The sequence below is a fragment of the Tachypleus tridentatus genome, chromosome 2 (assembly GCF_004210375.1).
Source record: "Tachypleus tridentatus isolate NWPU-2018 chromosome 2, ASM421037v1, whole genome shotgun sequence".
Taxonomy (NCBI): domain Eukaryota; kingdom Metazoa; phylum Arthropoda; class Merostomata; order Xiphosura; family Limulidae; genus Tachypleus; species Tachypleus tridentatus.
Genome location: NC_134826.1, coordinates 28,856,277 through 28,874,217, shown reverse-complemented (window position 1 = coordinate 28,874,217; position 17,941 = coordinate 28,856,277). Strand labels below are relative to the sequence as shown.

Sequence of the window (17,941 nt, the reverse complement as noted above, 5' to 3'; positions counted from 1 at the left end):
TAAGAATTAAAAAAATATACGTCAAAAGACACAGAATAGACCCTTTACTATACCTGCGTGATAGTGTGTGGTAATTCGAAGATAAACCTGATTTCTACAATATTCAGTGATTCCAGGACCTGCTATGTGTAAGGACTGGTGCTGTGGAGTGTAGTGATGAAAAGAGTTAAGAGGTAGTGCTGAGATTAGAATAAAACAGTACATGAAGTGGGAGCATTGAACATTTTCGCTCTTACAGAAGTTGGGGGTATTAAAAGTGGCGGTCAATCACATTTTTCTAAAGTAAAGAGTGCTCTGAGAATGAGAGATGGGTTGGGCTGACTATTTTCTTTCTCTTTAGTTTATTACTTTCAAATAACAGACGGCTATCGAAGTAGCTTGGTGCTGAATCCAATAAAACAAAACGATGAAACAAAACTTTATTGTTACATAAATTAATAATTAAAATAAAATTGCTTTGGTGTTCACATATTTACAGGTAGCGCTGAATGTTCCCAATTTCCACGTGTTGTTAGACGTTTATTTATATATCACTTTGGTGATTGTATAGTTGGTCTGGGAGAGTATTTGGTTTGTTGAAAACTCAAATAGAATTTGTAAAAGGTAGAGACTGTATTGCTTATTAATATTATTAAGCTTAAAAGTAGGCTTAATATATTTGACATTGTTTACGTAGTAAGTTCAGCATAATGAATGAATTAAGACTAAGAGAAATGTGGGGGAAGGGGAATTTGTACTTATACAGAATCTCCCAGTAAAAAAATAGTTTTTACATGATAAAAACACGTTACACATTCTAAACTTTTTTTTGTTATTATTATGCATTATATTCAGAATTAAGCAGGATGAGGCTTCTATGACTCAAGACTGATAACATTATGTAACACAAATTTTGCTCCTGGGTAGTATATGTTATTTCTTAATTGCTTATGTTGTAAAAGTACAGAAAATGGCCATAATTCCCTTCAAACTTTGCTTTTGTGACCTGGATAATGAAATTTAGAAACTAACCTATTCTCTATGTAAAAACGGGCAAATTTGCACATTTTCATTTACATAAGGTTTGAATAAAACAACACGAATCAAGATTTAGAAAATGAACACAAATGTCTAGAAGTGAGTAGTTTTTCGAGATTTGCGACTGTAATGTAAATCATTTTCACGTATTAGCCCTCAAATATAGTTTTTCCATCATATTTTTGTTATATGCTCCTAGGTCACAAAAGCAAAGTTTGAAGAGAAAAATAGGTATTTTCCGTTTACTTTAGGCATAAGCAATTGGGAAATAACACTTTCTGTCCAGGAACAAGAAAAAGTAAAAATTTTGTTACATGGTGTAATTCTGTCATTTGCTAAACTTATCGATTGAAAAATTAATAAATAAATAATTTACATCGTAAAATTATGGTGAGCTTTATGTATATTAGCATCATACATACAATAGTCAACAAGTGTGACTGTAATAACTTTGATGATATTCTAATTGACATTGTGATCAAGAATTGTAATATCTGTGAGTTATCAACTGAACTACTACAAATAAATGCATCTCTAACACTCAATTTGTTACTGGGAAAATTCTGTATAGGTATGGGATAATCATATGCATTTAACATGATTTTCCTAAATTTGTTAAAACTGTTGGTTTCCAATAGTTTGTAGATTTAGACTTTAGGAATAAGTTAGTTCCGCTAAACAATGTTAGAGCATAAATTAGCTATAACTAATAAGTTATAAGTATGAAGTAGATAACTTTGATACTGCTTTTTAGTACTTTATTCTTTACACTAAATTGACTTGTTTGATTGTGTTGATGGAGTTCAATTTTAAGTTTAAATCAAACAGTCTGTTACTTACTTACCCTTTTTTACTTTTTTCAAAGATGTTACTTGTTTAATTGTTATCTGAATGATGGAAGGGACTTGGTGTACTGATAATTTAGATGTTGAAAAAACTTTTCAATAATTTATGATATAGAAGATTGGCTAAGATAACCAAATCAGTATGGATTAGAGTAATCCTACAAGCCAGTGTCTTTGCCTTTCCCTTCATCTTGTTATGTTTTTTGCTAATTCCCTATAGTTACTTTATAGGCTCTTACAGTGAGGAGAAACATTGCTGTATCTTTAATACAGAATAATTAAAAAATATTTTATTAAGGTTTTAAAAACTGTTAGAGGGGTCAATATAGTTGCTACAGGTGCTAGAATTAAAGTACCTTATGCAAGCTGGAAAACATTTATTAAAATTATTTTTTACTCTGTTTGAGGTTAGGTCTAGGCCACTGAGTGGAAACATTTACCTACAATTTATTATGTATGTAATCACTAATGTTATGAGGTTGCACCATGTTGCTTTATAAATTATAATATTAAGCCAGTCTCTATGTTTCTAAAACTGAAAGGTTTATGAAATGACCTGATGTCAACAGTAAAACCTTTAAGAGATGGAAATTTTCTTGTATTGTATTGTTTTACTTTCAAGTTCATTGAAGTTTGAGGTCCTTAGTTTGTCTTAGTAATGCATAGATTAATAGCCTATAAGTACTTATAAACTTAAAAGACTGATCAACCACAACAACAAGATATCTTTCTCACATAAAACTGTTAGGGTTATTCTCATCAAAATTATGCTTATAATTGTAGTATACAGTTTGCACTACCTTGAATTTATCATAATTACAAGGCATATGCCATTTATTTGTCAAATTTATCAAATAATACTAATCTATTTGTAAATCAGCAACATTCTCAAAGCCAGTGATATCTTAAACTTTAATATTGTCATCAAATGTAAGTAATTTATTTACTGTTTCTTCATCTATGTTATTGCTATAAGTAAAAAAAAAGAGCAGAGATTTTAACACTAAGCCCTGAGATACCCCACTTGTGACATTAATTCAGTTTGACTGAACTTCTTGTGTAACAACCCTCTGCTTTCATCTATCATGCTACTTTTCTACCTAGTGACAAACCTATCCCTCATATCTACAGAGATATCTTTTAACAAACTCTTTATGTAGCATCTTCTTAAATTTTCCAAATATATGCCTGTATCTTCATGTATGTAAGAAGTAACCATTTCTGAGAATGTTAAATTATTAGTGATGCAAAGTTTTCTCCTGCTTACTGTTTAACAGAATTTTAAATACACTTAAATGGCTTTGTAAAGAATTTCTTATCATACTTTAAGAAACTTTTCCCACCACTGATGTAAGACTTGTGGGACTAATTAATGGGACAGTTCTTATCATCCTCTTTTGAAAGGAGTAGCTTTAGTCATTTCCAGTCTTCTGATGTCTACATAAATTTCAAGGGTTTAGAAATAACAGCAGGAAGTGGGTAAAGTATCAAATCTTCAAAACTCTTGAGTAAATATTATTTGGCACCAAGAACTTGATAATTATTGTTTAAAAGCTCAGAATTAATGGGATCATCTTGTTAAATCTCATTTCCACCTAATAACTGGATGAGAAATATTGATCAGGTCATTATTAGTAAAAATTGAAGAAAAAATATAGTTTCATAATCTCTTTTCAGTATTATCGGATATGAGCCTTTCTGTATCATTTCACATAGGCCCTACTTCCATACTAATATCTTACTTGCTTTATTGTATTTGAAGAAATGATTACTTTTAATTTTTTACATTTTCAGCCAACATTTTTCATATAGTTTTTTATTTCCTTCTTTTCCATTTGACCAACTCTCTTGATATTTTGTAATCCTTAAAATTGTCCATTATTTTATTTAATTTAAACTTGTTAGATTTATAATACAATTTTTATACCCTTTGTAAGTCAACCTTTTTTTTACATGTTGCTGCCCTTTTTTAAATTATTAGATACCAATTTTGATGGGATAATTAAAGACAAATAACACAAACACTGTGTATGTGCATGCATAGTATTTTGAACAGTTACTCCATTTAGTTACTTTTACCATTAATTTAGTTAAGACCAAGCTTTAGAAATGATTATCTAGTAGAATGAAAAATTTTAAACTAACTAAAGCCATTTTTTTTTTTTAAATAAACTTCGCATATATCCAGTTTATTTTAATTGTCATTTGCATTACAAATAGGTTGGGCCATAACCTCTAAACATCATCTGTGCAACTATTGAAGGACATTGCAGTCATCATACTTTCACAAGGTTGCTTTTGCAGTGTTGACTGCAGGTGCAAAACAGATACTATGTTCAAGAATAACAAAAAGTCAAAGGTAACAACTTGCAACAAGAGCAATAAATGGTTTTCTTGACCGTATGTTAGATGAAAGCTGCACATATTCAGAACAAAGAATAAACTGAGAATATATGTTATAATAGTACAGAAAAAAATAGAAATACATTATTTTTATATCTCAACTTGTACATATACTCTTTAAAGTTGGTTTCACAATGTCTTCTTTTTTCATTTTGATATGATTTTTTAATTTTTACTTTGTTGCATTTATTTTTTAGGATTTTTTTGTATTTTTAATTTATTCTTTCATATTTTTAAAGTTACTAATAACTTGTTTATTACTTATGTACAAAATATACATTTTTGACTTCCTCGTGTATGACATCATTGGATTAAGAAAGAACATGACAAGAAAAGAAAGGAACATTTTTAGAAATAAAATCCTTGAAATAATATGGATGAATGTGGTTTACCTTATCTATGTATCTTTGAAACAAAAACTTAAATACATGACTTTGGAATATTATATAATGTAATAGAAACGTAATAGGAAACGTGGAAAATTAAGTATTCTATAGAAAAGTAATTTTGTGTGAAACATGCTAAGATCTGTAGTGGGCTTCAAAAGCTTAAACTTGAAAAATGAAATTAAACTGTATGAGATATTGTAAATTTTTTATGACTGCAAAGTGTTTTATTTTAATATTTGTTACATCTGTAGATGTCAAGAGATCATACTGGACACAAAAGTAAACATCGCCCACAATGGAAATCAAGAAAATCAAATAATGTGGAACCACTGCAACCAGTATTGAAGAAATTCAGACATAAGGAAGGTGATGGACCATTTCAAGGACCTGCACCAGTTCCTTTGTATAAAGTGAACAAGTATAAACGTGGAAAATATCTCCAGATGGTAAGAGATGAAGTAAAATGTTTACTGAGATCAACTTTTAAGTTAATTTCATTGTTAGTAAGTCTGAATATCTTTGAAACTCACACTTTGTTTCATGGAATTAATCCTGAACTTGAAAAATATGAAACAAATTCCATACTCTTCATGGTACTGATCTCTGTAACACTCCTTGTACAAAGTAAACTTTAAAATTATTTGGTAAACTTTTTTGATTTTTTTTAATGAGAGTATTTCTGTAGATTTGGTTGATACATTTTGACTCTAAAAGAAGCATTTGATGTATGTATATATGCAGTGCGTAACAGAGGTTACATGGTTAGATATTGCTTCACAGTCTAATATAGGCATCTTGGCACCTGGGACGTTGGTTTAAATTGGGACTGTTTCATTCAGTTGAGAAAGCTTCTTTTATTTTGCATTTATTGATGTTAGGTTCTTTGTTCAAAATTAGTGTCTTTTATGGATGTACTGTGTTTTTGTTTTAGTTGCAGTGATGGTAATCATGGAAGGTTGTTTTTATTATGTTCATTGAATCTGGTTTAAAATATTCTACCTGTTTTTTCTGATGTAAAATTCTTGACAACTATTGCATATTACTTTATAAATGATGTTGGAATTATGTGATTCTATGGAATTCTGATGAATTTGAAATAAACTGGAATTTTGTTTGATAGTAACTTTTCTCCAAGTGTTGATTATTTTTGAGCCATTGTCAGGGGTAAATGGTGAACAGCAGTGTAATGTTGTTTAGTTGTTTGGTGTATTAGTGTCAATTTTGTTTGTGAGTTGAGTTTTGAGATTTTTTTCTTGTGGTTGTGTGGAAATGTTTTGACAATGATTAGTGGAAATTTGGTGGTGTGAATGAGGGAATGTTTGATAAAGTTGATTTCTTCATCAGTTGCACTCAGTTGAACAAAGTATTGAAACTGTGTATATAAGTTTTTTTTTTAGTATGTATATATTTTTTTTTCATAGGCAGAATTCCAGAAATATGTAAGAAAACTTAATTTACTTGAGAGAAATGAGTTAGGTCCATTTAATAACAGGAGAAAGTTCTGTACTTTCAGTTTTCCTCCTCTGGAATCGAAATATCCATTCATGTTTTTGCCATTGGTAATGATCCATGAAGGGGAGGAGAGGATTCTGGTTATTTAGGGGTTCAACTGTAACACACCACTTTGGCCTTGAATTCCTGTAGATGGGCAGCCTTTGGGTGGCTCCTCCAGGGACAGTTGGCTGGTCTACTTGGGCTAGGATTGACCAGTTACCAGTGTTGGATGTTCTTGTTGTGGGCATTGTGTCTGGTGCTGGTGTTTAGATATAGTGTTCATGAAACCCTGGCATTGCTGCAATGCCCTTCTTTAGCTGTAGTGCATCCCTTCAAGGGGCTGTGTGTTGGTGGGGTTAGTGGGCACTGAAATATTACATCTTTGTTATGGATCCTCCAACTCAAAAATAAAATAATAATAATAATAAAAAACAGACCATAATTAAACAACCATGTCTTGAACAGCAACCTTCAACTTCTTCAACACCTGTACCTCATTTTATCAGACAAATCTTTAGGACAAATGTCTCCCTTTTTTATTTAGAAGGGATTAGAGGGGTTTGCTGGCTCTCCTAAGCCATTCAGAAAGCTATGTCCTGTGGACATCTTGGTGGAAATATCCAGTCCAAAACATTGTGAATTCCTCTTGCATTCAAAGTTACCCCAATTCTACTTTGAATTTTCATGAAGAGTTATTGTTGAGAGGGGATTTGAGTAACATTTCCGAGTCAGAGATTTTCGCTGCTTTCTCTACACAGGGAATCTCTGCAGTGAGGCACATTTCCATTCACAAAGATGGAATTATGATGTTGATCAACATCCTAATTTTGACGTTTACACCAACACATTCACCTGCTATCATCAAGCCTGGTTATCTAAATTGCAAAGTGCAGCCATATATTCCATGTCCTCTCAGATGTTTCCAGTGTCATCAGTTCAGTTACTCGAAGACATCATGTTGTGATTTCTTAATGTGTGCTCATGGCAGTGATAAGGACCATCATGGCTACCATGTTGCACCCTCATTGTGCTAGTTGTAGTGGCTTTCACACCTCTTACTTTCGTTCTTGCCCTAAGTAGGTGGAGGAAAAAAGAGGTACAGTGTTTGAAAACAGTTCACAACATTTCTTGAAAGTTACTCTCCACCATTCCATATTGAATTTATCTTTCTGTCTCCAACAAATCTATTTTCAAACCATAAATACATAAGTAAAAGTGGTTTCTGTATTACAGTGGAACTGTCGAGGTTTCTGTTCCTATTTGGATGGCATCAAAGCACTGACAGATTCTTACCATCCTGTGTATCTTTCTTTACAGGAAATATTTCTGAAACTTGCTAATACAGTTACTTTATGGCAGTTTTCACTGTATAGAAATGACAGGTTGTGTAATGGATGGGTGCATAGAGGGGTGGCACTGCTGGTTGATCAGGATGTGCCCACCCTACCTTTGCCACTCAGTATACCCTCGGAGGTTATAGTAATTTCTGTTTCCTCGGGTCGTACCATCACTCTTTTTTCTCTCTGTATCAGTCTCCTGGATAGATGTGTGATTAATCAGACCTTGATGCTCTCATTGAACAGTTGCTGTCTCTGTTTTTAATCTCAGGGGACTTTAATGGATATAATCCCCTCTGGGGAAGTGCTGATATTGATGGCAGGGGTCATTTTGTAGAGCATATGTTATTGGATCATAACCTTTCTCTATTCAGTACTGGTACTTATACCAGTTTTTATGCACTCAGTCAGTATTTTATTGCTTTTGATCTCTATCTGCTCCCCTTCACTTTTCTTTAATTTTTCTTGGGGGGTTGACAGTGACCCATGGGGCAGTGTTTATTTTCCTAGCACACTGAGGGAGACTGGCCTTAGTCAATGCCATCCTGCCTGCATGCCATGGTGGAAGCTAGACCAAGCCAACTGGTCATCTTTCACTGCTCTCTCAGAACTTGATCTTATTGTCATCTGTAAACCATCGATAGACGACTGTGTAGCAGCAGTAACTGACTGTATTGTCCAAGCAGCTGCTCAGCCTGTTCCTAAAGCCTTGATGTGTTTTCCACAGTATCCTCATCCATGGTGGATCCTGCCTGCCACATGGCATGGAAGGCTAAAAAATGGGCCTGGGATAACTTTCGTAGATTTCCCACACATTCAAGCCACATTGCTTTCTAGCAGGACTGTGCATGTGCTCAACAGGTAAGATATCAAAGCCAGAAGGAATCTTAGATTATTAAGTTCACAACTATTATCTCTTCTACCACCAGTTCCAAAGTCACATGGGACAACATTCAGAAGATCAGTGGGCAGTATACTTCTGCCCCTCCTTTCGATCTTTCTTACTCTCCAATTGTTGCTGATGCCCAGAGCATTGTTGAGAGTATTAGCAAAACCTTTTCTTGTGCATCTAGCACTTCTGCCTCATCCCCCATCTTCTTAGCCATCAAGACTTGGGAAGAGCGATCAACTCTATCCTTTCAGGCTGATCACCTCTGTGAGTATAATTACCCTGTTACCTTGGTGGAACTCAAGCTTGCTCTTCATCAGTCGGAGATGATGATATTCACTAAGCGATGCTATAGCATCTCTCTCCTTCCTTTCTTGCTATTCTTCTGGCTGTTTATAACCAGATCTGGCAAGAGAATGTTTCTCCTGATGCTTGTCACCATGCTGTTGTTCTCCCTTTTCCTAGGCCTGGGAAGGATCTCAAAATTCCTTCAAACTACTGTCCAATTGCTTTGACCAGCTTTTTTTGTAAGATCTTAGAAAGGATGGTAAATGCTCATCTTGTTTGTTTCCTTGAATCAAACTACCTTCTCTCGTTCACCCAGTGTACATCTCAACAACAGTGCTCCACCGTGGACCACGTTATTTGACTTGAAACATTACTCAGGGAATCCTTTCTCAAGTGATAATATCTTGATTCTGTATTTTCTGATTTTGAGAAATCTTATGATATTATGTGGAGGTATGGCATCCTGTGAGACCTCCACTCATATGTGTTGTGTGACTATTTGCCCATTTTTATTAAAAATTTTTAATGGACCACCAATTCAAAGTCTGAGTGGGTTTGAAACTTTCCAATTTTTTCCCACAGGAACTTAGAGTCCCTCGGAGCTGTATCTTGAGTGTCACACTTTTCATTATAAAAACTAATACCATCAGTGGACAACTCCTCCCTACAGTTGTAAGAGGTCTCTATGCCAATTACTTCAACATCTTGTGTTAGTCATCAAGCATGAGGTTTATTGAGCAGTAGCTACAGACTACCCTAAATCATTTACTTGAGTGGGCCATAGTAAACAGTTTTGCCTTTTTTCGCTCTCAAACCATTTGTGTGCACTTCTGCTGCCAATGGAATATTCATGCCTATCCTGAGCTTTATCTTGGAGATGCTGTGCTTTCCATGGTACCTGAGGCAAAGTTCTTGGGGTTTATCTTTGGCTGTAAGCTAACCTTTATTCTACACATCAAGCAGTTATCAAGGCCCTGAACATCCTCCTTGTCCTCTCCTCCACCTCTTTGGGAATGGATTGATGTTCTTGCTAAAAACCTATAATGCCCTCATTCTATCAAAACTGGACTATGGGGCTCTGGTCTATGGCTCTATCACAGCCTCTGCCTTGAAGATGTTGGACCCTGTACATCATCAGGGGCTTTGTCTTTGCACAGGGGCTTTCTGAACTTCTCCAGTTCAGAGTTTGTATGCTGAGTCCTACACCTCCATTGTTTGCAACTGTCTTTACTGTATGCAGCATCACACGTGGGATTGCATTTGTTTTCCTCAGGGTGCCATGCTTTTTCAGAATAGGCAGTCTGCCATTGCTGCTTTGGCATTTGTATTCAGGGGCAGTTGGCTAAATTGGATCTGACCCCTCATCTGCCCATCCCACCATGACTTATTACTATCCCCTAATGTGACCTTTCATTGAGTCATCTAAAAAAAGGTGGATACTCCTTATTCGGAAGTACCATCTTCTATTTGCCGAACATCTTTTTAACCTTCCTTCTGTTCCTGCTTACATGGAAGGCTCAAAATCAGGTGACTTTTTAGGCTTTGCCATGGTTTGTTGTAGTTCCCTGGTCACACACAGGATCCCCTCTGCATTTTCTGTGTTCTCTACTGAATTGTATACCATTGAATTGCATTGAAGCTATGCAATACATAAACTTTACTATTTATACTGATTTGCTTAGCTCTTTACTGGCCCTGAAATTGCTTTACGTTAGTTCTCATGCTGTTGTTGTTGATATTCAAAACTGACTGGTCCTTTTCTCCGTTATCATCTATTTCTCTTCAGTTCTTTTGGATACTGGGCCACATTGGTATTTGCCGGAACAAGCTCACTGACACTTGCAGCTATATCTGTCTGCTCTGGTGCTATCATGGCTATGCCTGCCCCATACAGCGACTATGGTCCTGTGTTCAAGGCTTGGCTCTGCACCAGTTGGCAGTTGACTTGGAGTGAGCAACATGGTAGCAAACTTTTCTAGATAAACCTTTTATTGGACTTTGGCCATCTTGCTTACATAAGGATCAAAAGGAGGAAGTTGTCCTTGCTAGGCTGCACATTAGTCACAGTTTTTTAATACACTGTTTTCTATTATCTGAAACTATTGCACCAATGCATGGTCTGTGTGACACTTAAGTCACAATAGCTCACATTTTACTGTCATGCCATCGTTACAATCATGAGCTATGGCACCATTTTAATCATATTTTTACCATGGGTTCACTCTTGATGTTAGACAATGCCACTGACAATGGTAACTCTATCTACTTTAGTTGTTTTGAAATTTGTTAGGGGCAATTCAAAAATTGGGCTTTGTTTTGCTTTACCATGATTTCTTTTTACACTTTTTAATCATTTTACTCTTATTTTTAATTTTTTATCAGTTGTATGGCACAGATAATCTAATTGCATTGTGTTAATGAATGCCAAATAACCAACTAATCAACCAAAAAAATAGTAATGATTTGCCTTCCCATGAACTTAGACAGTTAACTTGATTTATTGACTTGAGCAAGTGCCTTTGAGCATTGATTATGTTGATTATTGTCACATAAAATAATAAATTAATTGAAGTTATGATTAAATATATTATCACAAAAATAAGCAACGTATCTAAGTTATTATTATCAGTTATCCCAAGATTTAAGCAGTTGAAATAGTACGAGTATGATTTCTTATTATTTTCGGTTAATTTAAGTCTGTTTTATTTAAACGTTTATTGTTACAACACAGTAAAATAATCAACTAATTAGAATAATTGTTTCCAGTTATTGCCAGTCTTGATTATTTCAACTGTCCAAGTCTAAATTGTGAATGTTAGGTATACATGACTGTTCATTTTAAGTTTAATATGAGAGTATAATTTAGTTTATATAGTACAAACATTAAGTTATTTTTGAAGTGATAGTTATAGCATGTTTCCTTATGTAACTGTTTACAAATCATTTGTTGTATAGTACAATTGTCATGAATTGACATTGTGTAACTGACATCATTTGAATTTTTCTTGTTGCATTATATAATTAGTTGTTTGTAGAAAGTTCTAGGTCTCAGTTGGATTATATATAGATGACCAAGTTAGCTAAAAGTAGTGAAAGACAGAAGTAGATTTAGACTGGGTGATTATGAGTTTAGTCATAGTGGGAAATTTTGTCATGTAATAATCACAGATCATATTCCATGATGACGAGACAACCCACTTGCAGAGAAAAATATATATATAAAAATGGCTGGTATGGGTTGAGAAAATTCTATGTAGAGGAGCGAACAACGTTTCAAACTTCTTCGGTTGTCGTCAGTTTCACAAAGAAAGAAAGAGGTAACTGACCAATAGCTGACCTCATGTTTGAAGGGGGTTGTGTAATTGAGTGTAGGAATGTAGAGGGAGGGGGCTTAGATGCTTATTATATTTATTAATATAGGTATAAAGGTGTTCCATGACTTCATATTGGAGAAACAAATAGAAAAATGGAATGCAGATTCAAAGAACACAAAAAGTCACCTTCACATGTTTTCGAACACTGCAAATCAAATAAACACAACATAACCATAAAAGAAATCCAAATACTAAATAAAGAAATAAGCATAAACAAATGTAAAATTAAAGAAGCCTTACTTATACAACAACTCAAGCCCAGAATAAACCAATACAAAGGAACACCTTTATACCTATATTAATAAATATATCCAACATATAAACACACCCTCTACATCCCTACAGTCAGTTACACAACCCCCTTCAAACATGTGGTCAGCTATTGGTCAGTTACCTCTTTCTTTCTTTGTGAACTTGATGATGACTGAACAACGTCAAAAAATTGTTAAGCTCCTCTACATAGAATTTTTGCAATCCATACCAGCCATTTTACATATATATTTTTCACAGATTATATTGTAATAATAGAGTTGAGGAGAATATTTCATTATGTTAATTGGGTTTTAAAGTAACTGAACCACTCTGTGTGGACTTGTATTAAAAAAAAAAAAAGAATTATTTAGAGCTTGGGATACAATTGTGGTAACCCATAAGATAACAAAAGTGAATTCATCATGGTATTGTGATAACAGAGTAGAGAAGAATAATTTTTCTTTTCAGCTGGGTTCTAAAAGTAACTGAATCAACTTGTGGGGACTTTTGACAAAGTTTGTAGACCTGCATTAAAAAATTGTATTGACTTGGACGACTATTTTATGAATGTATGTTAATAAATTCTAGTTTTATGTGAATTACAAATTAAAATTTGTGATATTGGCAAGCTGAAATGTAAAGTAAGAACTATGTACCTTGTCTGTTTGCTGAGATATCATAATATTTATAAAATTCACCATATTGACTCTGACCACAATTTTATCATTTGAGAAGACTTTTGTCTATAATTGTTTCTCTATACCTACAAGTTTATAACCAACCAAAAGCTCTACATTTCTTCTACATACTTCTATTAGTTTTTGCACTTACTTAAAAGAGAAAATCTCATACCATTTGAGAGTTTGAAATATCATAATCAGTTATTTCCTGAACAGAAGTTAATTTTTTAGACCACAATACAGCATAGTTAGGAAGTCTAGTAAATTATTAGACATTTTTGTGGAAAAGGTATAGTCATTTATGATTTTTGGTATTCAAAAATGCAAAAAAGAAATTACTTTTTCTACATCCACATGTGAATTTTAAAAAAGGCTTATGATGAAAGTTAGAAAGTACAACTCAAGGAGTGCAGAAGGAAAGACATCATAAGTAGTGAAGATCATCATTTTCCAAATTTTTTTTGTTTATTGTACTTGGTTGAAAAAGAACTTTAAATATTTATTTGTAAATAATAATATATAGGAAGCTCATATATATATATATATATATATACATACACATGTAATGTATAGTTACCAAAACCTCACTGTACCTTACAAAATGTTAGAAACTATGCATTTATTATTTAGTGTGTAAGCATTAGTAAAGTAGGAAAGAATGTTCATAAGCACTTTCACACCTATATCACTACTGCCTGTTTATTGGATCAGTTATAACTTTGTATAGAGCTGTATTATAAATATTTTATCTCACTTTTATATAGTACTTCAGACAGTTCTTATTGCAACTACTGTACTGTGTAAACAAGCCAATAAATCCTACCTCACTGTCTTTCCAGACCCAAAATTCAAATAGACTCTGTATGAAACATCTGCTTATCAACCAATATTAAAATAGCTATTAAGTTTATTGGATTGGGCCAGACTTTCTACAAACCCCTAGCATGAGCATTTTATAATACTTTAAGTGATTCTAATTGTAACCATTGCATTGTCAACAAGGTGATAAATCTACCCCACTGTGTTTTCAAACAGGTAAAGTTCTGGGAATTGTACCAGAACAGCAATATTATTTGATATTGACTCTTTCAAAGTTTCAAAATATGCAGTAGGTTTCTACTTCAGCTGCTAAAAGTTGAATTAATATAGGAAATATGTGTAAAAAGATTAGAAGAAACTTTCAGGATATTTACTTTTGTTGTTTATAAAAAACAGCACTTTTCAATTTGTTTATTTTAGTTTCTAAGCCATCTGCTAGCAGTTTTATAACTACAGAAAGGAAGTGGGAAAAGGTGTAAAGTGGAAATTCTGATCAGTAAAGGAAATAACAGATAAAATATAAAGCCATACTGAAAATAAGTGTTTGACATTTAGTGACGAGGTTTTTTATTTTTCATTTGTTTTCACTAGTATTATAAAAGTAATTAAAATGTAAAAATAGAAACTTATTAGGTAACATAATGAAAGAAAAATAATGTAAGTCTTCATGAAGTATACATGCCAGCAGCTTGTGTGTTATGCTACCTGATATTATAAGGTGAAGTGCACATGTGCTGTGTGATTTTCAACTTGCATTAGGGTATTTTTTAACCAGATAGAGTTCATATGTTAATAAAACAAAAACTAATAAATATAAATAGGTGCATACTGCTATGAGATTTAGGCTATTTGGAAGAAACATTTGTGGTTTCCTGTTATAATTTGAAAGTTATTGTAGAACAAAAAAAAGAGAATTTAAATTTATTCCTTGATATTTATTATGGTTATGAGGTCTGTCAAAGTGACCAACACCATACAGAATTAACAATTATAAAACAACAAATCAAATATAAAGTTTTATAAAAAAAATTGATTATATATAATTATTTAAATCCATAGAGATTACTTAAAAGAACCCTGACAGTCTTAAGATAATTTAATAATTAAATCAAAATTTCTTTTTATGTTGAATGGTCTACATTCAGAAAGAAAAAATGACCAAGTGTAATTAAAAAAAAATATATTAATACTTAATTTTACAAACCAATTATTTTGGGTATGAAAACCATGTAAATTTTACTAATATTATGTACAATTTTGTAAAGGTACACATACACTATAAAAATTATAGTATAATTACTCTCGTGGATACTTTTATAGTCTGTATTCATAGGGTTAAAAATCTCTGAATTTGACTGTATAGTAAACATTTGTATATAAGTTTGACTTGTTTTAAAAATATTTTAAAACAAGTGTATTGTGTGCAGTTTGTTAATTTTGAAATTTATTACTAACAAGTCACAGACACCTACTGTAAAACATTTAGCCCCCATAAAACTACAGACAGTAATTGATTATTTGAAGTAACGGTTAATGAGCCTGATGATTAATCTGTTGTCAAATTTTTCTGATCAGCCAGCAATGGAACACATATTTTGAAGGTAACATTGAAGATTAAAACACATGAAAAGATTTCTTAAACTTATCCTGAGCAATCCTAAACTAGTACTTTTAAAGTCTTATACCATGTTCATAGAAATCTTTAGTTTTGAAAATTATGCCTTTGTCAGTTTTCTTAATTTTCTTAAGAGCCATCTGTTGCATATTTTAGTATTAATAATTAAGAAGTTTTGAATGTTTTAGAATCCCTGAAGTTTATGCATTTCTAAATAAGTCCATTACTTAAAACTTAAATGTGTAGAGTAATTACTAAAATAAAATGCATAACTATGTTTTATTTGCCACTGTCGCTTCCAAAATTACAGGATGATTTTTTTTATCAAGTATGTGTTGTTCATATAAACACAGACAATTTCTTTTTATGCATCGTAAAATGAATGAGATAACTGCTATTATAAGGTAGAATGACATATGTTTTGAAAGTGAAACAGATTTTGCTTTTAAATGTCTTTGAATAATATTAATTGTATATGATATGAAATGCATTCTATCTGAAGTTTCAGTTAATGTATGAAAGATATCATATTATATATTTTTTATGAAAATAGAAAGTAAACATTTTTAATACATTTCTCATAAAAATTCATGTTCAGGCTTTATATTCAAATATTGTGTTTGTTTAGTTGCCAAAGATAATTTAGCTGTTAATCTGAAACATTATATTATTTGATCTGTATGGCATTGTAGTGTTATTGTACTTGATTGTGTAGTATTGGTGTGGATTGGGGGGTGAGGGCACTCTGAGTTGAAGCTGTCTATGACCTGATATGTTGTAGATGATCTAGGAGAGTTTGATGAGAATTTGAACTATCTTTTTTATGGCTTCTTCATTTAATGTGTCAGCTTTTCATGAAATCAGTTTGGATAAGTCACCTCTTACTCCATTTCTTCAGTTAGTCAGTCAGGTGTGTAACGTTTTGGGGCTTTCTCCAGTTGACTTTAAATATACCATTATCTTGATGGCTCAAAAGTCTGAAGGTGAATATTTAGTTTTCCTCCTTCACCTGATATTGCTCTACATCCAGGGAGATTTGCTGCTCAATTACATGACAGAATTGCTATGTCTTGCCCTTCCACATTTATCTGAACAGCATAATTTGACTTGTATATATATATATATATATTTAGATTCCCAAAGACTTGATCCTCTTTTGGATATGTGGGGTTTCTGACTGAACTCTGATCACTTTTAGCAGATCACAATTTTACAGATTAGTTTGACCCTCACTATGGCTCCAAGATATTTATCTTCCCTTCAGATTTTGTCAGAAGTCTATCAGCATTCCCCACATCAATTTAAGGATGAATTGGGTCCTTTGCTAGTCTTACCTTGCAATGTTTGTCAGCCTCTGTTTTTTTTTGTTGTTTTTTTTCTGGCTTCAGTGTTGTTGGGATTTAATGGGTTGAGGTACTTTGTTGTTAGGAGTTTGTCTTCCTTCGATAGCCATCCATGAATTATATGAGGCTCCTTTTTATTTGCCTCTTGATGTTCATGAACAACCCTGAGACATTGGAATCGCAAATTGATGCTGCCTGTTTACATTCTTCCTTGTTATTGAGAGGCAGTTGGAAAGTTATTGGTCAAGGAAACAGTAAAGAGAGTCAGTCCTGTTCTTCTGTGATTCTGTTTATTTTTAGTTGCACCCAAGAAGACTGGAAATAGGTGGTTGATTATTGATCTGTCTCATTCTTTACACTTACCAGATGGAGATGATTGCAAACTGTATCATGTCTCATCACATCAAATCCACCACTTGACCCACTTTCTGGATTCAGACTTTTGATGCCCCTTGGGTTAGATTCTCCCAGTGGGAATGTGGACTGTGCTCAGCATATTTTTTTCTTCTTACTTCTACCATCTAATAATTTTGTCTTCTTCAGAGTTTTGTCTCCCAATGTCTGCTATTCTCCAGTTTAATCAGGATATGTTGGGTAAGTGCCACTTTCATACTCTTATGCAATTTGTTTCTTGGAATACACCTAGTGACAGGATGTTGCCTCTACATCTGCACTTAATCAGGGGTAATGGAAAGATTTAAACCAATCTTCTTTGTCTCAAAATGTGCTTATTACTGTTCAGCAGTGTCTATGTGTTTTGTCTAATATGTGTTCTGCACATGAAAATTAAAAAGAAAAACAGTGACAGTGCCAATGTTTTCCTGCCCTAACACTGGCTCACTACAACTGGAGAAATCAATATATGGAGAATTCCTCATCTGGCAGTGTAATTTCAATGATACAAGACTGAGGGGATGTATCTTTGTTTGGAAAGTTGGCTGGAATGTTACTGGTGTGGTTGTACAGAGCACTCAACTTTGTTATGAACCATTTCTAGTGGTTCAGCTAGTTGGAACTTTTGTACACCTCAGGGCATAGGTCTATGATGCTGATCTTTGCACCTGATTATTATATCTTACATAATTTTTCTATACAGAACAGCCTGATTTGTATCCATAACCACACTCACCTATACTTGTGCTCAGCTGATTGTCTATGTAGTAATGAATAGTTGACAAATTTGACATTTAGTCCAA

General features: G+C 33.2%; 1 protein-coding gene across 2 annotated transcripts in view; it reads left to right on the top strand.

Annotated features, from left to right (window-relative positions):
- Positions 1–467: 467 nt before the first annotated feature.
- Positions 468–17,941, top strand: part of LOC143240029 (WD repeat-containing protein 46) — an 87,271-nt gene continuing 69,797 nt past the window's right edge. Inside the window, exons 1-3 of one of the 2 annotated variants that reach the window (XM_076481795.1) lie at positions 468–603; positions 4,083–4,221; positions 4,906–5,100. In XM_076481795.1, coding sequence (XP_076337910.1) covers positions 4,195–4,221; positions 4,906–5,100 — 222 coding nt within the window. In that variant the 5' untranslated portion in view covers positions 468–603; positions 4,083–4,194. The remainder of the gene's footprint in view (positions 604–4,082; positions 4,222–4,905; positions 5,101–17,941) is intronic. The other variant, XM_076481805.1, reaches the window with a different exon arrangement.